The 26,774-nt window shown below is 47.1% G+C and overlaps 1 protein-coding gene across 2 annotated transcripts in view; it reads left to right on the forward strand.

Moving 5' to 3' along the window:
• ACSS2 (acyl-CoA synthetase short chain family member 2) overlaps positions 1–26,774 on the forward strand; it is a 196,116-nt gene that overhangs the window by 113,017 nt on the left and 56,325 nt on the right. For both annotated transcript variants that reach the window (XM_029611497.1, XM_029611496.1), the window contains exons 10-12: positions 1,472–1,605; positions 5,899–6,031; positions 6,538–6,594. In XM_029611497.1, the coding sequence (XP_029467357.1) occupies positions 1,472–1,605; positions 5,899–6,031; positions 6,538–6,594 (324 nt within the window). The remainder of the gene's footprint in view (positions 1–1,471; positions 1,606–5,898; positions 6,032–6,537; positions 6,595–26,774) is intronic.

The following is a 26,774-nucleotide window of genomic DNA, read 5'->3' on the forward strand; positions in this document are numbered from 1 at the left end:
TTTTACTCAACGCACAATTAAACTCTGGAATTTGTTGCCAGAGGATGTGGTTAGTGCAGTTAGTATAGCTGTGTTTAAAAAAAGATTGGATAAGTTCTTGGAGAAGTCCATTACCTGCTATTAATTAAGTTGACTTAGATAATAACCTCCACTATTACTAGCAACAGTAACATGGAATAGACTTAGTTTTTGGGTACTTGCCAGGTTCTTATGGTCTGGATTGGCCACTGTTGGAAACAGGATGCTGGGTTTGATGGACCCTTGGTCTGACCCAGTATGGCATGTTCTTATGTTCTTAGGTAATGAAGCTGTAAAATCACTGGTTGGTAATTGGCCTCCCCTCTGCTCTATTTTGCAGCTTAAGTGCTTTTACCTGTGCTGAAAAGGAGGAGAATGGTGGAGCCAGCAGGTAGCATGAGGGGATTTCACAAGAAGTTTGCCTTTGAAAATTTGCATGCATGCATGCCTGGGTGCAGAAAGTACCCATGGGCCTGCATGCTAGTTGCAGGATTTAAAACTTACCTTCTAAATGTGTGAACTTATTTGTTTGCATACTGTTGGTTCTGTGTAACAGAAGAAGACGAGTTATTTAATTTGTTTATTTGATTTATATTCTGCCTGTTGAATAATCTGCAAAATTGATCCGAGCAGTAGTAAGAATTTGAATTACTAATTTAATTTAAAAACAGAGAAATTATGGCAAGAAAGAGCCAAATGGTCCATCCTTTCTGCCCAGGAAGCTTCTTAAAGTAGTAACTGCAGTTTATCCCCATGTTTCTCTTAAGGGTAGCAACTGCTGCTCTGTGCAGTTATCCCTAAATCTTATGATAACCCATAAAAATTGCAGCTAGCAACATTTTTTACTGAGTGATGAGCCTTCTTGAAAATTCAGACAGTACTGCTTGACATGCTTTGCCTATGGACTTGGCCATAAAAGCAGTCCTGTGCTTTTTCCCTTATGTCTGTGTATCAGTAGCCCAATCTGTAGAAATCAGGGCCCTCTTGGTTGGTGTCTGAATCCAATTCCCCATTCCTCCCCTGCTGTCGAAGTGGGGAGCAATGTTGCAGTTGCATTAAAATGTTTGCGCATGCTAAATTAAAAATAAAGAAATAAATAACATTAAAAATACTCAGAGTCCTGTTTTGTGTTCATTTCTCTTTGTGGTACATCAGCAAAAATGTGCAAATTGAAGCTATAAGATTGATTCATACTTCCTGGCCAGTTCCTAATGAGCTGCAGATGAGTCACAGACAGTTGCTGCAATTTGCAGATCTTTGTTGCTGCACCATGACTCTAAACGAATATCAGCTATTTCAATTTTATCAATCCTGACAATGTCCGTGTCTAGGTCTATGTAATGGTGCTATACACTTTGACAACAATTTCAGGAAAGCGTCCCCGTTTTTAATGTGGATTTCTGATTTTCAAGATTCCTTAAGAGATTGTATTAATTACAGTTCCTTATTTCAGTTTGAAGGTCTTCCCCTCTATCCTGGTGTCAGTCGCTTGTGGCAGATCATTGACAAGTACCAAGTGACCAAGTTTTACACAGCACCAACAGTGATCCGGTTACTGATGAAATTTGGAGAGAAGCCAGTCAAAAAGTAAGTGAGGTTTCCCACTACCAGATGCAATGAGCTGAGGGCTCATACTCACATTATAGATTCATTCTCTGAGATTACATTTGTGACAAAATTAATCTTTATGGGGTTTAAAACATTTAGAAGACAATTTTCATGGAATTTGCATAAAAACATAGATTATGATGGAAGATCAAAATTTACAATATGATGGACAAGATTACAGGACAACATTTATTACAAAAATATATGGATCCTATATGCCACACTTTTTCAAAAATATCTAGATCTAACAACCCAAAATTGAATCAGCTGGATTATATAAAGGACTTGGTTCAGTATTTTTGAACCTATAGTTGTGGAAGCTGTAAGACCATGTGTTGAATTCAAAAGTAACTTGGAATGTAATCGTATGAGTTTGCAAACACCACCTTGAGAAAACCAATGGTGAAATATGATCCAGGTCAGGGTGGAATGATTTTTGTAGAGTACAGTAACTGGTCATTGGAAAATTTTTCTGTCTACACATGTGGATCATCATCACACCTGCCTGCAGTTGGGGATGGGGGAGGAATTCTTTCCATCTATGTAAAAGGGATGTGGTGTGTGTGAATAGGAAACACTGATGGTACAAGATAAATATTGTAGTTTGTTGCACTCAATGCACAATTTTTTCTAAAAAGGTTTTTGAAAATTTTTGGATATTGTGCATTTGATTTATACTCTAGAATTAAGTGTTTTTTAGGTGTGTCCTATCTTTCCACTTGTGTGCACCTGGTTGATATCTATAGGGTGACTGGGGGTATATGAACACATCTGTTTTTCACTTATGAGAGCAGGGAATGATTTATGATTCAATTTTGAGTTGTTAGATTTAAATATTTTTGAAAGTGTTGCTTAAAGGACACATGGGAGTTGATATTCAAAAACATTTAGCTGGATAACTCCAGCTAAATGCTGACTTTTCAATATTTCTCCCACTTATCTGGCTAAATGTTATCCCTCTAAAATTTAGTCAAATAATGTAAAGGCATTCCTGAGGGATTTTTGGGAGGAGTTACATTATCTGGGAACAGCCAATTTTTAAGCTGTAAGACAGGTCTAAAGTTAAACAGCCTTGTAACAAAAGATTGTGCCACTCCTATGGTTTAAAAAAAATTGTAACCATGGGCCTCCTGGCCCAATTCTCAACCCCATGCCATAAAACTTTAAAATTCCTGCTGGCCGAGGCTCTCCACGAAACCCCTCCAAAGTGGAACTAAAGATAATATTGCTGCTGGCCCTCCTTCCCATGCAACCTACCTGTTTCCTTCCCCAAGCCCTCTCACCCACCCAGAACCTGAATCATGCCCCCGTTTGCAGACCCAGGCTTGAAATAGAATGTAATCCTGGGTGCTTCCAGTATTGCTCTGGGCAGCCTCGCTGGAAGCATAAGCTGTCAGTGTAACTGTCCAGCAGAGGACATAATTGTAAAAGCAGCGCCTGGTCACTTTTCAAAAACCATATCGCTGTGATACAAAGTATATCTGGCTTGGTCCTCTGCTAGCAAATTGTAATAAACTGCAATTCTACTCCTAATAGAGCTAACATTGATTAGTTTGTCAAATTGGAAGAAATTAGAGGGTTGGCTGACTATTCATATGCCCAATATCTACTCTGACATACGTTTGTATAACATCCCTGCCCTAAGACAATTGTACTATTTCTGGTAGCGTCAGAAAGACACGTTAAAAATAGCATAATAAAAACCATTAAAAATAAAATATAAGAATAAACACCTAAAAAATCTAAGCAGTAAACAATAAATCATTAAACATAATAATCAGGACATTTAGGGCTTGATTTTTAAAAAGCATTAACACTTAAAATTGGGTTTTAAATGTTTTAAATGCACTTTTGGAAATTGCTGCAATATATGACATTGAATTCTCTGGCGGATATTCATGTATAAGTGCACTTTACGCGTGTAAATGGCTTTTTAAAATTGCTATGATACTATGTTACATTTACATGTGTAACATCTTTTAAAATTACCTCCTATGTATGTACAAAGAAGCATGCTCCCTTGTCCTGTTTCTCCTTGCCTGTGACAAAGATGCCTGCTGTTCTGGTGCACAGTGCCTCAGGCGATCTTGTCAGTCTTTTGGGACCCTAAGCAATGATATCATCAGGTAGGTGGGGCCAGCCCTGGTTCAGGGCCGGGAGAGAGATGAGCAGAGCACAGACCCCAGTGGCAGGAGGATATGGTAAGCACCTCGGTCAGTTGGAGTCAGGAGGTATCTGAGAGTACAAGCAGTCCAGGCATACTCACCAGCCTTTTGGGTCAGCAGGCAATGATGATATTGTTGCGTATGCTGCAGTGCGGTTGCTTACTCAAGGGAGATTGTGAGCCCTTGGATCAGGGGTAGGGAACCTATGGCTCACGAGCCAGATGTGGCTCTTTTCATGGCTGCATCTGGCTCGCAGACAAATCTTTAATAAAAAAGTAAAAATCTTAACAAAACCCCCCCCCCCACCCTCCTGATGCCCCCCCAAGACCTCCAAAATTAATTTACTACAACCCCCCCCACCCTCCTGATCCCCCCCCCAAGACCTGCCAAAAGTCCCTGGAGGTCCAGCGGGGGTCCAGGAGCGGTCCGGGAGCGATCTCCTGGACTTGGGCTGTCGGCTGCCAGTAGTCAAAATGGCACCGATGGCCCTTTGCCCTCACTATGTCACTGGGGTCGACCAATGGCGGCAGTAGCCCCTGTGACATAGTAAGGGCAAAGGGCTGTCGGCTGCCAGTAATCAAAATGGCATCGATGGCCCTTTGCCCTCACTATGTCACAGGGGCTACCGCCGCCATTGGTCGACCCCAGTGACATAGTGAGGGTAAAGGGCCATCGGCGCCATTTTGACTACTGGCAGCCGACAGCCCAAGTCCAGGAAATCGCTCCCGGACCGCTCCTGGACCCCCACTGGACCACCAGGGACTTTTGGCAGGTCTTGGGGGGGGGGGTCAGGAGGGTGGGGGATTGTAGTAAATTAATTTTGGAGGTCTTGGGGGGGTGTCAGGAGGGTGGGGTTTTTGTTAGATTTTTACTTTTTTATTAAAGATTTGTCTGCGAGCCCTGGATCCCCGCTGGACCACCAGGGACTTTTGGCAGGTCTTGGGGGGGGGGGTCTGGAGGGGGGGGTTGTAGTAAATTAATTTGGCAGGTCTTGGGGGGGCGTCAGGAGAGTAGGGGGTTGTAGTAAATTAATTTGGTAGGTCTTGTATGGCTCTCACGGAATTACATTTTAAAATATGTGGCGTTCATGGCTCTCTCAGCCATAAAGGTTCCCGACCCCTGCCTTGGATCATGGCGCGGCTCAGGGAGGAGCCCCAAGACACACCGTGAGAGGTGAGCGAGTACAGGCATGGGCAGAGCAGGAACAAGGCTAGACTGAAAACAAGGCTAGGAACGTCTGGAACTGGAACAAGGCTCAGATTTTGGAGCGGCCTCGGAGGGAACGGAGGCAGGCTGCGCGGCTCGGCGCACGCCGGCTGCCCAAAATCAGCAGCCTTGCGTGTGCCGATCCAGGATTTTAGAGGATACGCGCGGCTATGCGCATATCTTATAAAATCCAGCGTACTTTTGTTTGCACCTGCTGCGCAAACAAAAGTACGCGATCGCGCTGTTTTTAAAAATCTACCCCAATGAATCTAAAGTCGTCCTCCCAGCATCATTATCTTATCTATGCATTGAAACTCCAGAGCACAGTTTGCCTCTGGGGTCCTGAGTGTGGAATGGTAACATTTCTAAGAATGGTACTTTGGAAGCTCTAGATTTCAATATTGTACCTAAATGCATAAATTCAGCCTCTAGAATTTCCCTCCTCTTCTTTCCTATGTCATTGATATTCACATGTGAATCCTCAACAGCATCCCTCTAAAATCCTATGTAGATGATGCATGAAATCTATCTTTGCACCAGGCAGGCTAGTTAACAAACTATCCTCGCATCCATCAGCCACCCAGCTATCTCCATTCCCAATGATTGAATCACCAGTGTCACTGAAACTGTTTCAGAGCTAAATTTAGTCATAAAACTGGATTGATATGAATCCAAAATCTCTGATCTCTCTGTGAACATTTGTAGCTGGATAGCTACTTGCCCATGCCACCCCTTCCCTAGTTAATTAACTGTCTTGACCAGACTGCAAGCTCCATGGAGCAGGGAATGTTTGTGTATCTGTACAGCACTGTGTACATCCAATAGAGCTATAGAAATGGTTATTAATAGTAATAGTAGTATTGATATTCTTCATTGTTGCTCATTCTGGCTCTCGTTGCAGGTATAACAGGCAGTCCCTGAAGGTTCTGGGAACAGTTGGGGAACCCATCAACCCTGAAGCATGGCTGTGGTACTATAATTTGGTGGGAAACAAGAAGTGCCCTATTGTTGACACATTCTGGCAGACTGAGACTGTGAGTTGAAATAGAATACTGCCATTCTGTATATCTATAGAAAGATGAGAAAGGGTCCAGCTTCTGTGCCAGGCTCTGACAGTAAATCTCCTCCCACAGTCTTTCATATTTTGTTTTGGTTTTAATTTTCCCTTGTGTTTCCTCTTTCCTTGTTTTTTGTCTGTTTGACAATCATTAGGAAGCCATCATACGCTGTCCCTCCTTACTCTGTTAATACTGAATTGTCAAATCACAGTTTAATTTTGCAAATAAGAATCCATTTAGGCTTCCAGAAAGGAATAAGCACTCAACTAGCTTGTCATTTTCTTTTAATTTACAAAAAGCAAGACAGAAGCTGACCTACAATGTCCATCTTCAATACTGTCATAACTGCTGGCCTTATACCTGAAGTGCCTGAACATCTGCTTCTGAAATGCAATAATTGCAATGCATTTTGAGGACCTGCCTTAAAATCAGTACTTTTCTTCAGTGACACCAACTAATTCTTTGCATGTTACTTTTTCCAGGGAGGTCATGTGTTAACTCCTCTCCCAGCGGCCACACCAATGAAACCTGGATCTGCAGTGAGTTTTGCATATTTGCGTCTTTCTATGTACGGAGTTTGCTTTTGATCTCTGGCACGTAATCTGATTGCATGTGAATGAAAAGTGAAGTAAGGATAGGGAACATTGAAGTATGTGTTGTTGCCTGCTGCCAATTCCCGTAAGTGAGCATATCCCATGGGTTACTTGGACATAGGGATTCTGCTTATTTCTCCTCTCCCAAAGGTGAACTTTTTATTCTCCACATAAAAGTTTCTTTTAATTTATGAGACAAAAACATATTTTGTATTGTAAGAGATTATATTGTATGTATTTTAGATATGGCATATACAAAGTAACAAAAATACACAAAACATCACCAACAAAATATATAACATTATCAAATTCTAATTTATAAATTTTAGGAACAAAACTGTGTGCAAAAAACTGTTTATAGTTCATAGAAAAAATAATTGTTATGAACATACTCCCATTTTCATAATTGCAGACATAGTCCAAAAAATCAAAATCAGATTTGCGTTATCATGCAAAATAATTTTTCAAAGTGATCTCCACAAAATACTTTTACAAAAAACAGACTTCCCTTAAATCCAAAATCATTTCAAAGTTCCTAGATGCGGTTCCAGAATATTTGTGGATAAGTTTATCCAGCTAACTTTAGATCTGGAGCAGGTCTAACTTATCTGGCTAACTTATCTGGATAAGGCCAAATATCAGCTCTGCCCTGGAACATCCCCATCTTGCACCTTACTTAGCCAGGTACCTATTTAGTTGGATAAATACTGAAAATGCACCACTTTTCTGGCTACGTGGTGCTGAATATTGACCTCTGTTTTGTTTTGTTTTTAAGTTGATTAAAATTGATGTCTTTCAAGTTTTCATATCGCTATGTTTATTGGGTTGTGTTTTCAGTTACTTCAAATTAGCGATAAATTTTGTAAACATGTATTATGAAAAATCTTACCTAAAATGTTTTCTTTCCCACAGCCCCAGCATAATCTCCTACAATCCCAGCACATTTCACACACTACTGAGCAAACCCCTCCATAGCCAGCACAGTCCCCACAGAGCCCCCTACAATCCCCACACACTGCCACCACAGCCAAGCTACTTGTACCTCCGACACACTCACCCTTCCCCCTAACTCCAGTACTTCTCCATTCCTAGCTTCAGCATTCTTCTCCTTATAGTCCCAGCACTCTCACTCAACATATACATGCAGAGTGCCAGCACACTCTCCCACATTCAGCACACTCTCCCACACTCAACATAATCTGTCTTTTTTTCTTTTATATTTATTAATTTCAAAAACAGATTTACAGAGAGTATATCGAGAAGATTCACCAAGCTACAACAATACAAAAAAATATAATTAACATTAAAAAAAAATGTACATTCCCTGTACGTACCTGGATCAGTCCAGACAGTGGGTTATGTCCCCAATCCAGCAGATGGAGTCAGCACAAGCTTTGAGGGGGCGTATCCATATATACTACTACCCCCTCTGCAGGAGTTCAGTATCTTCTGACTCCAGCAGATGCGAGTAGGGGAATCAGGCTTCCCCTCCTTTTCCTTCACTTTCTTGCTTGATTATGGCTTGTTGTTGTCTTTTTCTGTGGATCAAGTTTGTATCAAGTTTGTATTAAGTTTAAAAAAAAAAAAAAAAAAAAAAAAGGCAGAGTTCTTTCAACTTCTGGGGAGTGGCTTATCTTCCTTGTCTCTTCTCTGCGGCCTTGCTGTTTATTTCTCGTTGCAGCCAGGGGTAAGTTTGTTTTTCCTTTGTAGTTTTTTTCCTTTACAGCTCAGCCCCCGGTGCCCGCGAAAGCCGGTGGAGCCGGCCTCTTCGCTCTTTACTCCCTCACCCGCGGCCATTTTACAGCTCCTCATGGGCTGCTGAGCCATTTAGGGAAAGATGTCTGGGGCGGGTCGTGTGGCCAGGAAGGCCCCCCCGCGGCACCCTCCTCTATTTTCAGACAGCGGGCAGTGCGGGCCGACCGGGCCCCCCCGCAGCGGCGCCTTTGTGCGCGTGGCCCCCCCCCCGTGGCTTTTTCTTTTCTCCTGCAGCGATCCCGATGCCGCGGCCGTCCCGCTGTGCGGCCTGCGGAGACCCGGGGTCCCGGATTTCCCGGGAGGGCATCTGTGCACGATGCCTTCCCGGGGGGGAAGGTACCTCACAGTCCCTGACTGATTTCTCTTTTTTGCCCGGGCGGTGCGGGCCGGCCACTCCGCCATTTTTGGCGGGAACGGCGGCCATTTTACATTCTGAGCGCCCTGAGGCGCAGGCCACGAGGGGGAACGGATCCCTGGAGGCCACGAGGGAGAACGGATCCCTGGAGGACTCTACCAGCGGGGGTGTTCCCCCGATTTTGGTGCAGGAACCAAGCACCCAGAGCCAGGGAGCAGGAACCACGCCGCCCCCGAAGCGCACCCGAGCAGGCCGGGGTTCTCTCCGGAGTTTATCCTGCTCATGCATACCGCTTATCTGCAGGGGCTGGAAGCACCTGTGGGACCCCCCCCCCTCCTAAGATCCCTCGGATGTCGCCCTCGACGCCGGCCCCCCCCGACCCTCCGGGAGTGGGGGCCTCCCGCCTTCCTACCCGGGTCCGATCCACGCCCGCGGCAGTGGGGGCGGTGGCAGACCCAGCGGGACATGGACTTGACCTCCCGGACGGGGGACAAGGGGACGGCACACAGGAGGGGGATGATCCGCGTACCCTATGCCTCTTCCAGAGGGAAGAGCTGGACGACCTCATCCCGCAGATCATCCAAGAATTAGATTTGGATCCGCCACCAGACCCGCCTGCCCCAGTAGCTCCCGCTGTCATCACTTCTTCAAGGAAGGGAGATCCTGTCCTGGCGGCACTCCGGCCGAGGGCTCGGGCTTTTCCCATTCATGACTCGTTTTTACAACTTCTCACCAGGGAATGGGACACCCCGGAGGCCTCCCTGAAGAGCAGCCGGGCTATGGAAAAGCTGTACCCGCTCCCCGAAGATTTTCTGGACCTCATCAAGGTCCCAAAGGTGGACTCCGCAGTGTCGGCGGTCACGAAGAGGACGACTATCCCAGTGACGGGAGGTGCGGCGTTGCGGGACACACAGGATCGTAAGTTGGAAGTTTTCCTTAAGCGGGTTTTCGAGGTCTCCGCTCTGGGTATGCGGGCGGTGATGTGCAGTTCGCTTGCCCAGCGGGCTAGTCTCCTTTGGGTGCAACAACTCCTCACGTCTCAGAACCTGCCGTCCGATGAGGCTGCCCAGGCAGATCGGCTAGAAGCCGCAGTGGCGTATGGGGCGGACGCCTCGTACGACCTTTTTCGGGTCCTCACAAGATCCATGGTTTCGGTAGTGGCAGCACGACGACTACTGTGGCTACGCAATTGGGCGTCTGATACGTCCTCTAAGTCCAGTCTGGGCTCTCTTCCCTTCAGGGGCAAGTTCCTCTTCGGGGAGGATTTGGACCAGATCATCAAGTCCCTGGGGGAGAACGCTGTTCATCGGCTGCTGGAGGATAGGTTTCGACCATCCAGAGCGTTTTCTTCTTCTCGGACCAGAGCCAGGGCGCAACGGCGCTACAGGGGCTACAGACAGACGGGCTCCCGGCCATCCGCCCCCAGGTCTCAGCCCTGGTTGCGCGCCTTCCGCGGGCATCGGCCCGCACACACTACTCCCGGAACCGGGAACCCCTATACCAAGTCTTCACAATGATGCCAGTCTCGCCCACTCCCCTGTCCCCAGGATTGGGGACCGACTAACGTATTTCTAAGCGGAGTGGGCACGGATCACCTCGGACCAGTGGGTCCTGGATACCATAAAACACGGCTACGCATTGGAATTTGTCCGCCCCCCGCAGGGAAGGTTCATCTTTTCCCCCTGTGGCTCGGACCTCAAGAGAGGAGCGGTGCAGCTGACTCTGGACAGACTCCGGGAGATAGGCGCTACTGCGCCCGTGCCCTTCGGAGAGGTGGGCTCGGGCCACTATTCCATCTATTTCGTCGTACCAAAGAAGGACGGTTCCTTCCGGCCTATCCTAGTCCTCAAGGAAGTCAACAAATCCCTTCGAGTCGTTCGGTTCCGCATGGAAACGCTCCGGTCAGTGATTGCGGCGGTGCATCGGGGGGAGTTCCTCGCCTCCCTGGACTTAACGGAGGCCTACCTGCACATTCCCATCCGCCCGGACCACCACAGTTTCCTTCGTTTCAAAATTCTGGACCAGCATTTTCAGTTCACGGCTCTCGCGTTTGGATTGGCGCCGGCGCTGCACACCTTCACCAAGATCATGGTAGTTGTGGCGGCAGCTCTCCGGAAGGAGGGCATCCTGGTTCATCCTTATCTGGACGATTGGCTCCTCCGGGCGAAGTCATTCGATCATGGACGCTCAGCGGTGACTCGAGTAGTACGGTTTCTACATTCCCTGGGATGGGTAGTGAACTTCTCCAAGAGCTCCCTCATGCCCTCGCAACGCTTGGGTTTTTTTTGGGGGCAACTTTCGACACCCTACTGGGCAAAGTTTTTCTGCGCCAGGACAAAGCTCAATCCTTGCGGGATCACACACGACGGTTCTCTGTGTTACCAGAGCCCACCTCCTGGGACTACCTGCAACTCCTGGGAGTGATGGGGTCCACCATCGACCTTGTACCTTGGGCTTTCGCGCACCTCAGGACCTTACAGTGGGCGCTCTTCTCCCGTTGGAAACCAGTATTGCAGGACTATCAGATGATTCTCCCGCTCCCACAGAATGCCAGGGACAGTCTGGGCTGGTGGTTGGATCCGCCGAACCTGGCCCGTGGCATGTCCCTCGATCTGCCAAATTGGGTGGTGGTGACCACCTATGCCAGTCTAGCAGGCTGGGGTGCAGTCTGCGATCGAAGCGCCACGCAGGGGACGTGGTCCACGGTGGAGGCGAAGTGGTCAATCAACCGTCTGGAAACCAGAGCGGTCCGGCTAGCTCTGCGACATTTCCTCCCGCTTCTTCGGAACCGAGAAGTCAGAATCCTATCGGACAACGCTACCACCGTGGTCTACATCAACCGACAAGGAGGCACGCGCAGCCCGCAGGTCGCGCTCGAGGCGGCGCTGCTGATGCAATGGGCGGAGCGTCATCTCGTCCGGCTAGCGGCCTCGCACATCGCCGGTGTGGACAACGTCCAGGCGGACTTCCTCAGTCGTCAACTGCTGGACCCGGAGAGTGGTCTCTCTCCGACAAAGCAATGCAACTTCTCGTCCATCGGTGGGGGGCCCCCCACTTGGATCTGATGGCGTCCGCTCTCAACGCCAAGGCTCCACGCTTCTTCAGTCGCCGGAGAGAGCGCGGAGGGAGTGGATGCCCTGGTCCTCCCGTGGCCGCCATATCTTTCTTTTCCACCATGGCCCCTGGTGGGCAGGATGCTCCGCAGAATAGAAAGCCATCAGGGGACCGTGGTTTTCGTCACCCCAGAATGGCCCAGGCGACCCTGGTTTGCGGACCTGCTACAGCTGGTGATCGACAGGCCAATCAGGCTGGGGCACCTCCCCCAGCTCCTACATCAGGGCCCGGTATTTTTCGAGCAGGCAGAATTCTTCTGTCTTGCAGCCTGGCTTTTGAGAGGCGCCGCCTCCGGCGTCGGGGCTACCTGGAGGCGGTAGTATCCACGCTATTGCGGGCACGAAAGACATCGGCCTATGTTCGAGTCTGGAAGGTGTTCAAGCTGTGGTGTACCAGCCAGGCCACGAGACCCGCTAAGGCTTCTGTACCTCAGATCCTTCAGTTTCTACAGGCGGGGGTGGAAAAAGGGCTCACCTATAATTCACTACGGGTTCAGGTGGCCGCCCTTGGTTCGCTGTTGAGCGATGGGGGCTCTCTTCTACAGCATCCTGACATTGCTCGTTTTCTCAAGGGTGTCAAGCATATGCGTCCTCTGTTACGGGACCCTTGTCCCTCCTGGAGTCTTAACCTTGTGCTTTGCTCCCTGTTGGGACCACCGTTCGAGCCGCTGCGCAACGATAAAGGATCTCACTCTCAAGACTGTATTTCTTGTGACCATCTGTTCCGCTCGACGCATCTCGGAGATGCAGGCTCTGTTGTGTAGAGAGCCCTATCTCCGTTTCTCCGACTCTGGAGTTTCGCTTCGCACCGTTCCCTCCTTCCTTCCGAAGGTGGTTTCTGCATTCCATGTGAACCAGACGGTGGAGTTGCTGTCCTTCTCTTCCTCAGAGCCGAAGTCTCTCCGTCTCTTGAATGTCAAGCGCACTCTGCGCCTCTATCTGGAGGCTACAAATGAGTTCCGAACCTCTGACCATCTCTTTGTACTCTGGGCCGGTCCTAAGAAGGGGTCTCAGGCCTCGAAGACTACCATTGCCAGATGGCTGAAGGCCGGCATTGCTGCTTCTTACATTGGGGCGGGTTGGACTCCCCCACCCGGAATCGTAGCGCATTCTACACGTTCTCAGGCGGCTTCCTGGGCGGAGGTTCGCTCGGTATCCTCGCAGGAAATTTGTAGGGCAGCCACCTGGAAATCGTTACACACGTTCTCGAGGCACTATCGTCTGCACCTCGCCTCTTCGGTCTCTGGACACTTTGGCGAGCAGGTTCTCCGAGCAGGCCTCGCAGGACCCCACCCGATTTAGGGAAGCTTGGGTACATCCCACTGTCTGGACTGATCCAGGTACGTACAGGGAAAAGAAAATTATTATTTACCTGCTAATTTTCGTTCCTGTAGTACCATGGATCAGTCCAGACGCCCACCGCGTTTGGGTTCTTGATCCTGCTCAGCTCTGCGCTGCTTCTTGCTCGCAGTGTTCTGTGTCTTCACAGTTGTTTCTTTTCGCTGTTTTTCACAGCTCCCTACAAGTTGGTAGGATGTTTGCAGTTACTTGTTGCGGTTACAATTGTTTTCATTATCTGTTTCCACAAACTTGATCCTTCGGGGGTTTCTACTCGGGCTTTGATATACTCGATACTGAACTCCTGCAGAGGGGGTAGTAGTATATATGGATACGCCCCCTCAAAGCTTGTGCTGACTCCATCTGCTGGATTGGGGACATAACCCACTGTCTGGACTGATCCATGGTACTACAGGAACGAAAATTAGCAGGTAAATAATAATTTTCTTTTCTACCATTAGCAGAGACCAGCCCACAGCAACTCTTGGGTTGGGGAAGAAACCAGAAAGAATAACACAAAAGGCAAGAGAAAAACACAAAAACAGAGAAACAATATAACGCCTACCCTACGCTCCAATACAAATTTAATGAACTCATAATAAAAACCTATCAGGAGACATTGATGATGGAAGCTTAAAAATCCATTCACTACAACTTTAGCATGAAGAACAGATGCTAAATTTACTAGGTCGAAGAATGTACACTTATTAGGGATGTGTACAGAAAAAAATTGTTTTGATTTGTTAATTTGTTTTGTATATCCCCAAAATTCATTTCATTCTTTTAAAAAATATTCATTCCGTTCTTTTATTTCCAATTAAAGTCAATAGGGGAAGCAGTGCTTCCTATTTTGGGCTCCAATATTGGGGTTTTCTAGTTAATTGTAATGAAACTTGTCAGCAGACAACATCAAAAGGGGGGAAGGGCACTCCAAGACACCCAAGATTGTGTCAAAGTAGATCCAAAGTGGCATGAATAGCCCAAGATATTATGAGAGCAAGGTAAGCCAAACATAGGCAGCTAAACTGCAAAGCATTGAAAGGAGCACAGTAGCAGCAAGAGTGGCAAGAACATCCCAAGACTCCAAAAGAAGGTGAAGGGCACCAACAGTGATATGAAGACACCAATGCACTAAAAGAGGTAGAAAGCAGCACCAAGAGTGGCATGAATAGCCCAAGGTACCATGAAGGAGGAATAAAGCACCAAAGATGGCAGGAAAAACTCCAGGGCACCAATAGAAGGTCAAAACAATACAAACTATGGCATGAAGACCCCTAAAGCACCATGAGAGGTGCAATGCAATCACCCATATTGGCAAAAACACTCCAAAGATCCACATGAGGGGCAAAGGGCACCAATAAAATTGGTATAAAACCTTTGGCAAGGAAAAGCCAAAGGTAATCTCTGGAAAAGTCCTTTTCCTAGCATTTAGCCAGATGGAATCAGGACCAATGGGTATTATACTCTTCTGCTAGCAGATGGGAGACAGAGTCAGATTTCAAAGTTGAAGTCACTCTAGATATAGCCCTGCAATAACCTCAGCTCTTTATTTTTATTTTATTTATTTAAGTTTTTTTATATACCAACATTCAGGACGAAAGTCCCATCATGCTGGTTCACAAGAAACAGGGGTGCAATAATAATAAAACTTTACAATATGAACAAAAGTGCAGAAAAGCAGTTACATATAACAAGGAAATCAATAACTTGGAGAGAGAAGGAAAATGAAGATCAGATGATTATATATATGTATATATATAATCTCTCCGTCTCCTAGCAGATGCAGACACTATCCCACATACTAGAATAGTGTTAAGAATTACAGCAAAGAAGAAACAAAATTTACCTTAAGAAAGATAGAGTCCCGCTCTCCTTCTGTAATATCTAAGGGTCCCTCCCCCCAGTCGAGAATTCCTGAGGTTGATCTCTGATAGCCCTCAGAGGTGGCCTTGGTCCGGTAGCCGGTTACCGTCGGGGACTTAGCTCCCCAGAGTGGCTGAAAGGCAGCGGGTGCAAAAACAAGCACGGCGGTAAAGGTAATTCCTTCTCCCCCCGCAACTGGAGACCATTCGGCACACAATTGGTAAGCGCCGAGACAAGGTAAGAAAAAAATCTTTAAATTCAGGTCTCCAGTCTCCACAGCTCGGATTGCCATACCGAATCCATCCCGGCGAGGTTAGAAGGGAGCACCGATCGGGTTGACCAGCCTTTGTTAGGCTAGGCCCCGATCCAGTGCAAGGGTCCACACACGTGGAGACCCTAGGGGGCGCCATCTTATGCGCGGGGGTCGTCGGCGCCATATTCCCTTTTCGCCGGCGGTACGCACTGGGCAGGCCAGGTGGCTGATGCGCCTAACTTGTGCACGTCCAATACAGACGCGCGCATAGCGGCGTGCACATCTGAGCGTACCCGTGCACATAACTACGCGCACAGCCGCGTTTACAACTGCACGCGCACAAACACACAGAAACAATGGCACCGGTGCTCAAGAAGGTCAGAAGGCACTCTCTTTGCACAGCCTGCCACATAAGAGCTGCGCAGCCTGAATTGGAGTCCTGCCTGTGTCAACATTGCAAAGAAGCCCAGGGGGAACCAAAGCCTGGTCCCTTTCTGTCGGGAGATGGTTCCGGAACTACTGAAGATAGCTCCCCGGACTTTTGCATCTCCGAGATGGCTTCCCCACAGGAGGGCACCTCTGGGGCCCCTACTCCGAGTCCCCCTGGGATTAACATGGACCCAGGGACCTTCTTCTGTTTGGAAGTTTTCCAAGGGCTGCAAGCCTTCGTTCAGGCACAATCAGCCCCAGGCTCAACCCCTGTAGGAAGCACAAAATCCTCCCGGCCCTGCTCAGATGCCTCGAGACATGTCTCGCCTAACCAAGAACTTTCCTAACAGGGACCCAGACACCTCAGATGATGAGAGTGACTCCCTGGAAGAAGGAGAAATCCCTCCAGGAATGGAACCATACTGAACCTTACTTCACTTCTTCCACAAGGACGACTTACCAGCCCTTGTTTCCCAGACTCTGAAGATGTCCTCTCCAGCCTCAATCTAAATGTCCTGAGTCTGAATCTGAAGATGTCCTCTCCAGCCTCAATCTAAAACATTTTCTATATGCAGATGATATTCAGATATTGATCCCCGTTAAAGACACATACTCAAAACACTAGATCACTGGGAAAACTGCCACCAAGAAATCAAACGCCTCCTCTCCAGCCTAAACCTAGTATTAAATTTCACCAAAACTGAATTCCTGCTCATCTCTCCAGAGAACAGTAACATCACCACTATTCATCCAGGCAACCCACAAACCACGCAAGTGAGAGACCTAGGAGTGTTAATTGATAATCGGTTGAACTTGAAAGCTTCTATTAACAAAACTACCAAAGACTGTTTTCACAAACTCCAAGTTCTGAAAAGGATAAGACCTCTCTTTCACTCTCAGGACTTTAGAACAATCCTTCAGGCAATAGTTTTCTCAAAGATAGATAATTGCAATTCTAACTTACTGGGTCTCCCTTCCTCCTATACCAAACCGCTTCAGATGGTACAAAATGCGGCAGCACGAATATTAGCAAACACTAGGACAGAGCTTTCCAAACTTTTCATGTTGGTGACACACTTTTTAGACAAACAGAATTTCGGGACAAAGTAATTCAGTCTACTAGCAAACCAGAGGTTAAAGGTTAAACGAACAAAATGTATTTCGACAATTTATGTATGTTTCCTTAAATATATACATAATAACATGTTTCACGACACAACCTATCTTGTGAAAACCTTTCATTTATATTAAAAATATATAATATTCCAAGATTAATGTTATTGTTATAATTTATGAGTAACAATAATAAAACAAAGTTATTGTGTTATTCAATCTACCTCTTTAATGAGATATATGAGCTTGATGGGATGAACACAGCTTTTGAATATTTGGTGTTAATAAGAAAGTCTTCTGCGTAATTTTAAAAAGCTGACCAGTTTCACACTATATAATTATTTGATAGCCTCATTCAACTAATTCTATATGGCTATGAGAGTGAAGTCTGGAATTTATAGGAAGGGACAGAATGTCAATATAAATCCTGCACCTCCAGTTCTGTAACTCTGTGCATCCACTGAAATTCCCCCAAACAATGGAGCTTGAATGTTTCCCTTACAGCTCATCATACTAAAAGATATTTTCAAATTCTGGTGTCACCTCACAGTAACAGCAGCACAAACACCTTCTACTGCCAGGCATATTGTGAACGAAAATAAAACCTCGCAAAAAAAAGACACTCAAAATCTATACTGCAATCCCATTGTAACATAACAGTAATAACACCAAGGACTCAAACAACAATAATCCTACCTGTGAAAAAGCAAGGGTAAATATTATACTGGGTCCTAGAATACCAATACACCACCTACTGAGGAAACAAAACAAACCCGATTGCTATAGATCCCTATGCTAGCGAATTTCTCATCATGGTCACACACACAGAGCAGAGACAGACCCTCACCAAATACAAAATACAAAATAAAGGAGCACAAATTAGACAAAAACAAAGCCCTGGGTCTCAATCAAATCATCACCGAACCCACACACAAAGCAGGCCACACACTTGACCTAATCTTTGTGAACTCAAAAATAACCATTGCCACCCCTCCTGTAGTCACCCCGGTACCGTGGTCCGACCACTTCCTTATTAATGCCACCCTCGAAACCAAATCCCCCACTCCTTCCACACAAAAACTCCACAAAACCATCTCCTTCCGTAAACACTGTAGTACAGAAGAGCTTACCCTAGCTTTCGACAAAATAACCAACAACATCGACCTCACCAATCCAGACACCGCACTTCACTCCTGGAACAACCTTACAACGACCATAGCCAACGACCTTTGCCCCACGATCCACAAAGAAGTACCCCTTGCACACTGTGAGAAAAGGAAACCATGGTTTTCTACCAAGTTAAAAACCATGAAACAAGACCTAAGAGCTAAAGAACGCGCCTGGCGCAAACAACCATCCGCCACTCTAAAAGCTACCTACTACAACTCATTGCACGCATACCGTCATGCGATCACCCAAACCAAGCGTGATTTCCACGCAGCAAAGATCCATGACTACCAATTCAATGCAAATACCTTATTCACTTACATTGCAGAACTCACCAATCCTAATACACCTACCCTCAATGAAACCATCTCCAAAAATAGATGCGAAGAACTAGCCATCTTTTTCAAAAACAAAATCGACAATATTCTACTTCGCTTCCCTGCCAACACCACCCCCTTCGCCCCCATTCCCAATGACAATAAGGTCATTCTTAGAGCCTTTGATATCACCACCAACATAGAAGTAGAAACTATCCTAAAGAAGATGAAACCCGCCACACACTCCTCTGACACCATCCCCTCAAAAACACTCCTCTCCATTACACCCGCCATCACCAAACCTATTAAGGACCTCATCAACTGCTCTATCACCGCAGGCAGTGTCCCAGACCCACTCAAGCTGGCCATAGTTAAGCCCCTCCTAAAGAAACCCACCCTCGACCCCACCGATCCTGCCAACTACCGCCCGATCTCCAATCTCCCTTTCTTATCCAAAGTCCTAGAAAGGGTTGTTAACAAACAATTGACGGATGTCTTAGAAGACCACAATATCCTCCACACTCGTCAGTTTGGTTTCCGTAAAGCCCGTAATACCGAAACCTTACTACTAGCCATGACAGACACCATACTCAAAGGTATGGACCATGGAAACTCGTACCTACTCGCCCTACTAGACATTTCAGCTGCCTATGACACAGTCAACCATCAAATACTTATGACCCGCCTAGCAGAAATAGGTATCGCCGGTACAGCCCTTTCATGGCTCTCTTCCTACCTCACACACAGAGAATACATAGTAAAACTCGACAAGCACGAATCCTCACGCATACCTATCACGCAAGGTGTACCCCAAGGCTCATCCCTATCCTCCACCCTCTTTAATATCTACCTCCTACCCCTATGCCACCTCCTCTCCGACCTAGGCCTAAAATTCTTCCTTTATGCGGATGACGTGCAGATCCTCATCCCGTTTCAAGGGTCCATAAACGAACCTTTGCAACGCTGGGAATCCTGCCTCACCACTATAAGTGCCCTACTATCCAAGCTCCATCTAGCCCTAAATACTTCCAAAACAGAAGTACTCGTCATCTCTAATCAGCCTGAACGTTTCACGATCCCCTTGCAACAGGACACCCCCCACACTTCTACTACAGCCCTCTCTCAGACCCAGTTTGTAAGAGACCTGGGCGTCTTCATAGATCAACACCTGAGCTTTAAACCCCACATCAAATCTCTCCTAAAGGGGGGTTTCTATAAACTCAACATCTTAAAAAAACTCAAACCCCTCCTCCACACCCGCGATTTCCGTACAGTCGTACAGACCACCATGCTCACGAAACTAGACTACTGTAACTCCCTGCTACTAGGACTTCCTGCATCCACCGTCAGACCCCTTCAGATTCTACAAAACTCCATGGCTAGAATCATAACCGGCACACGCAAAAGGGACCACATTACCCCCATACTAAAGGACCTTCATTGGTTGCCAATATCCTACCGCTCTCAATACAAAACACTCACCATCCTTCACAACTCCCTACATAAACACAATCACACCTGGCTCGATGAAATGCCTCGCTACCGCTCCTCCGACCGCCCCACAAGAACAACCCTTACAGACACCCTTCACATCCCAACCCTCAAAGTAGCGCACTCAACCCACACCAGAGGAAGAGCTTTCTCCGTTGCTGGTCCCACCCTCTGGAACTCCCTCCCCACCCTCCTACGCCAAGAGACATCTTTTCACAATTTCAAGAAAGGAGTCAAGACATGGCTCTTCCGACAGGCCTATCCCGACACAAACCAAACCTAACCTCTCCCCCCTCAGCTCCCCCTGCTCAACCTTGTACCCCCCTACCCCCTTCTCAGCTCCTCCCTACTTCGGCCTCCCACGTTTCACCCCTACCCTCCGCCCGACCTTTCCATCATCTCCTCCCCCCAGCCTCTCCCCCCTTTTCCTTGTCACCTGGCCGACCCTCCACCCTTAGCATTCCCCCTCCCCGTTACTCCCTTTATACCTTCTAAAAACGCATTCCCTGGTGATTCCCAGTGATTACCTTCCCTCAACCCCTCCGTATCCCTACGTAGGTAAAGAGATCCTTGTATATTTAAATCTCTGTACCCCTTTCCCGCCCTACTCACCCTGCCCCTCCAATACCCTTTTGCTAACCCTTTAACCCTTTTCCCTTCTATACCGCCCTTAAATCATCCTAACCCCCTTCTTATTTCATATTTAAGTGAATACTTTAAGTAAATGTCTCTCATTACCTCCTTAGCTCTACAATTTTGATTATGACTGTACTTATCATCAACTGTATATAGTTGCAGCTATTTGTGTTCTTTCACTCCTTTCTGTCCAGCCTTTGCCCTTCCCTTAGCCTCCCCTCTCCCACTCCCCGGTATCCTCCCTTTCCCACTCCCCTCCCCTCTACTTTTGCTCTACTACGCTATTGTTTTACCTATTTATCAGTTTTACTGTGTTATTGTTATACTGTAACTTTCCTCCTTTGAGTTTTTTGTAAACCGGCATGATGTGTTTCACGAATGTCGGTAAATAAAAGTTAATAAATAAATAAATAAATAAATAAATGGAAACCCCAAGAAGCCAGACTCTGTGTATTAATAATGGAAAAACAGAACCACCATTCCTCATAAAACAAATAAAATCAAGAAACATAAAGCATCAGTTATAATAGTAAAACCATACTAATAAAAGAATATTTTAAAACTACTGATAAATAGAATTTCTATTCATTAAAATCATATACATTTTTTACAATTTCCCAAACACCAATAAAATATTTCAAAACAGTACATATATCAAATAACACTCAATAATTAAAACTAATAAGGATTTTAAAAAGCCCCTGCTGGGAGCTCTTGATTTCCAGTCACCCTGATATTGTCAAGGATTAGGAGGTTATCCTCTCTCTCTCACACACATACTTACATTTACATTCTCTCTCACACATGCACTGTCACATACATACACATTCATGCTCTTATACCCACCATAACCTCTCGCTCTCACAGACACTGACACACTCTCAGGCTCTAAGACACTCTCTCTCCCTCCACACACACCCCCTACACAAACTCTTACTCCCCTGGATTTTCTCATACACACTCTCTCTGGCTCCCTCACATACACACAAACACACACACCCAGGCAAGTTCCCAAACATTCTCACACAAACACACACACCCAGGCAAGCTCCCAGTCATTCTCACACACTGAAACTGACCCCCAGGCAGGTTTCCATTCATTTTCACGCCACTCCCTCACCATCCCCCAGGCATGCACACATTCATTCTCACACACACAGACCCCCAGGCAGGCACCAATTCATTCTCACACACACAGACCCCCAGGCAAGCACCAATTCATTCTCACACACACATACACCACACACAGGCCGGCACCTATTCTCACACATACAAACCCCAGGAAGACACCCATACATTCTCATACACAGACACACCCTCAGGCAGGCACACACTAAAGGCGAACCCCCCTCTCTTTCTTTTGCCAGCAACCTCGGAGCCTCTCTCATTCCTCTGCTGCCACTGTCACTGATGCCGCATGGCTATTGGGGAGGCGCTGATTGCTGCTATTGGCACTGAAGCCCATTCTGCTGCCTCCTCTGTGCAGGCCCCGTGGATTTCCACTTCCTCCATGTTGATCTCGTACATTGTGAAATCAGCATAGAGAAAGTGCTACTCTTGCACATTACCAAAGATTACATGTGCCAATCAGTAAAAAGTAATTTATTTCTTTTTTTTTACCTTTGCTGTCTGATCTTAGTTTTCTAATCGGTTGGTCACAGGCTTTTTTGTTCCACCTCCCCTTTCTTATTTTTTTGCCAATTCCTTTCATATTGTCTTTTTTTCTATTTCTTTTCTCTCCATCTATCTTCTTCCCTCAAACATTCAGTCAGGTTCTCATTCTCACATGCTTTCACTCTCACACACACAGGCTCTCACTCTCACAGGCTCTCTCTCATACAATCATTCATACAGTCTCTCTCTTGCACATGCTGCCTGAATCTCATACACCCAGGCTCTCTCTCACTCCCACATGCTATCTTGCTCAAGCACAGGCTCTCACTGTCACATGCTCTCTCTCATACAATCATTCATACACACAGGCTCTCACTGTCACATGCTGTCTCTCTCACACACACAGGCTCTCTCACATGCTGTCTCTGCAAACATTCAGGTCCTCACTCCCACACACAATCTCTCAACTCACCTCATACATGCACACACTCGCTCAACTCACCTCATTCACGCACACAATCGCTCAACTCACCTCATACACGCACTCTACGGGCCCTCAGCCTCTCTCTTACCTCTGGGCCTCCTCTTCACGGGTCGCTGCAGGATGGGCTCTGCAGCGGCCCTGATCTTCTTGGGCCGATCGCGGCGACGGCAGCGGCCCTGATCTTCTCGGGCCGATCTGCGGAGGGGACCCTGCTATCGGGCCTCCTCCTCTTCTCGCCCGCTGCAACAATGCTGCTGCTCCTCTTCTGCACGCGGCTGACGCTCCTCCCCCTTTCTGCCCGTGCAGCTCCGGCAACATTTTTCTTCCGGAGCCGCGTGGGCAGGAAGGAGGAGGAGCACTTGCACGTTTCGACGTGACCTTTTTCTTCTTCGGGCCGTGGTGAGGTGAGCTCCACCATGGCCATGCCGATCTTCCTGCTGTGTGTCTCCGGCACACAGCACAGCGATTCATTACTGCTCAGCCGCCAGTGGGATGAGCTCCACCGGCGGCTGCATTGCCTCCCACTTGCCGGTGTGTCACGTGCACCGGGCTTGCGCGACACACCGGCAAACTGCAGGCGACACACTAAAGTGTCGCGACACACACTTTGGAAAGCTCTGCTCTAAGTGAACTTAATAGCAGGTAATGGACTTCTCCTCCAAGAACTTATCCAATCCTTTTTTAAACACAGCTATACTAACTGCACTAACCACATCCTCTGGCAACAAATTCCAGAGTTTAATTGTGCGTTGAGTAAAAAAGAACTTTCTCCGATTAGTTTTAAATGTGCCCCATGCTAACTTCATGGAGTGCCCCCTAGTCTTTCTACTATCCGAAAGAGTAAATAACCGATTCACATCTACCCATTCTAGACCTCTCATGATTTTAAACACCTCTATCATATCCCCCCTCAGTCGTCTCTTCTCCAAGCTGAAAAGTCCTAACCTCTTTAGTCTTTCCTCATAGGGGAGTTGTTCCATTCCCCTTAACATTTTGGTAGCCCTTCTCTGTACCTTCTCCATCGCAATTATATCTTTTTTGAGATGCGGCGACCAGAATTGTACACAGTATTCAAGGTGCGGTCTCACCATGGAGCGATACAGAGGCATTATGACATTTTCCATTTTATTCACCATTCACTTTCTAATAATTCCCAACATTCTGTTTGCTTTTTTGACTGCCACAGCACACTGAACTGACGATTTCAATGTGTTATCCACTATGACACCTAGATCTCTTTCTTGGGTTGTAGCACCTAATATGGAACCCAACATTGTGTAATTATAGCATGGGTTATTTTTCCCTATATGCATCACCTTGCACTTATCCACATTAAATTTCATCTGCCATTTGGATGCCCAATTTTCCAGTCTCACAAGGTCTTCCTGCAATTTATCACAATCTACTACTCTGAACAATTTTGTGTCATCTGCAAATTTGATTATCTCACTCATCGTATTTCTTTCCAGATCATTTATAAATATATTGAAAAGTAAGGGTCCCAAGATCCCTGAGGCACTCCACTGTCCACTCCCTTCCACTGAGAAAATTGTCCATTTAATCCTACTCTCTGTTTCCTGTCTTTTAGCCAGTTTGCAATCCACGAAAGGACATCGCCACCTATCCCCTGACTTTTTACTTTTCCTAGAAGTCTCTCATGAGGAACTTTGTCAAACGCCTTCTGAAAATCCAAGTATACTATATCTACCATTTTCACCTTTATCCACATGTTTATTATCTCATGTTATCTCATGTTAACTTATGTTAACTCATGTTTTTCACATGTTTATTAACTCCTTGATCTGCGGACGCGATATCTAAAGCGAATCTCACAAGAATGCCTTTTAAATGATCTCTCTTGTTCGGAAGCAAATTGGAGAAGTTAGCCAGCAAATGGGGCGAATCCCCAGTGCCTCAGCTACCGGAAGATAGGAGTAAAAGATCTCAGCGTCCCTCCCCCAGAAGAACCAAGGGCAGAGGATCGCAACGCTTTAGACCCTACAGAAACTCGCAGTTCCAGGCACCTCATCCCTCCGGAAGGTCCCAGCCCTTTCGGAACAGACAGACCAAGAGGGGAGCAGGCCTGGGGGCAGGCTCCAGCCATCATCCACAGGAAGAGGATATAGGAGGTCGACTTGCCCTCTTCTACCAAAAATGGGTCGAGATAACGTTGGACAAATGGGTTCTAAACATCATTCGAGAAGGTTACTCTCTGGAGTTCCACAGCATCCCTTGAGACAAATTTATGATGTCACCCTGCCACTCCCATTCCATGAGACTGGCAGTAGAAACCACTCTAACAAGAATACTCAGTCTGAAGGCAATAACTCCGGTTCCCACGCCCCAACAAAATACAAGGCGCTATTCCATCTATTTTATCGTTCCCAAGAAGGAAGGATCTTTACGGCCCATCTTGGACCTCAAGAACGTCAGCCGTCATCTGCGGGTTCTACACTTCCACATGGAAACTCTTCGCTCCGTAATAATGACAGTACAACCGGGAGAGTTTCTAACCTCACTGGATCTTTCCGAAGCCTACCTTCACATCTCAGACCATCAGGATCACCAGCGCTTCCTGTGCTTTGCGATACTAGGTCACCATTACCAGTTCTGAGCACCACTCTTCGGCCTAGCAACCACCCCCAGAACTTTCACCAAAATCATGGTGGTCGTGGCGGCAACACTGAGGAAGGAAGGGATCTTTGTACACCCTTACCTAGACGATTGGATAATCAGGGCAAAGTCTTTGGAAGAGAGCCGGCAGGTGACCAGCAGAGTCAAGAGCCTACTGCATGAACTCTGTTGGGTCGTGAATACGGGCAAGAGCAGTCTGCAGCCCTCTCAATTGCTAGAGTACCTGAGGGCCCGTTTTGACACCAAACAGAACAAAGTCCTTCCTCCTTCCCCCGAAGAGAAGGAAACTGATGGAACAATTACGATGATTTATGTCCCTTGCACGCCCCAAGGTATGGGACTATCTTCAAGTTCTCGGCCTCATGGCATCAACCCTGGAAGTTGTCCCTTGGGCAAGGCCCATATACGACCGCTCCAGCGCTCCTTACTGTCACAATGGAACCCACTGTCCCAGGACTACTCAATTCGCCTCCAACTACCAGCAGAGGTAGGATCTCAGCTCCAGTGGTGGCTACAGGAAGACCACCACCTAAGCAGAGGAGTAAGCCTATCCCCACTGAACTGGATCTTGTTCACCAAGGATGTAAGCCTGCGAGGGTGGGGAGCCCACTGACAGGAACTGACAGCCCAGGGACAATGGAACAAGGAAGAGGTGGAATGGAACATAAACTGCCTGGAAGCTCGAACTGTCAGACTAGCGTGCCTGCAATTCAGCCACAGACTCCGAGGCAAAGCAATTCGAGTAATGTCGGACAATGTGACAACGGTTGCTTACATCAACCACCAGGGAGGAACCAAGAGCCAACAGGTGTCTCTGGAGAGAGACCTTTTCATGGCATGGGCGGAGATAAACCTACAAGGGATCTTGGCCTCTCACATCGCAGGAAAAGACAACGTCTCAACAGACTTCTTCAGCAGAGAGAGCCTGGACATGGGGGAATGGACGTTGTCGACCACAGCCTTCCAACTGATAGTAAATCACTGGGGCCTCCCAGCCATGGACCTACTGGCCACCCGTCTCAGTGCCCAAGTCCCCAGGTTCTTCAGCCGCAGACGAGAGCCGCAATTCCAAGGAATCAATACTCTCGTCCAGACTTGGCCAGAGGAAGACTTACTGTACGCCTTCTCCCCATGGCCACTACTGGGCAGGGTCATCCACAAGATAGAACATCACAGGGGACTAGTTCTACTAGTGTCCCCAGATTGGCCAAGTCGACCATGGTATGCAGACATGCAAAGACTCCTTGTGGGGAACCCTCTGTGCCTACCTCCACACAGGGACCTTCTCCGGCAGGGCCCGATTCTCCATGAAGATCCGTCTTGATTCTCTCTTATGGTCTGGCCCTTGAGAGGACTCGCCTGAAGAAGCGTGGTTACTCAAAGGCCATGATTGACACCCTACTCCGAGCACGCAAGTTCTCCACATCCCTGTCATACATACGGATCTGGAGAGTATTCAAAGCCTGGTGTGAGGACCGTGGGATTCTCCTGCGGACAGCCAAGATTCCCATGAATCTGGAGTTCCTACAGGACGGTAAGAAGAAGGAGTTGTCACTCAACTCCC

The sequence above is a fragment of the Rhinatrema bivittatum genome, chromosome 8 (assembly GCF_901001135.1).
Source record: "Rhinatrema bivittatum chromosome 8, aRhiBiv1.1, whole genome shotgun sequence".
Taxonomy (NCBI): Eukaryota; Metazoa; Chordata; class Amphibia; order Gymnophiona; family Rhinatrematidae; genus Rhinatrema; species Rhinatrema bivittatum.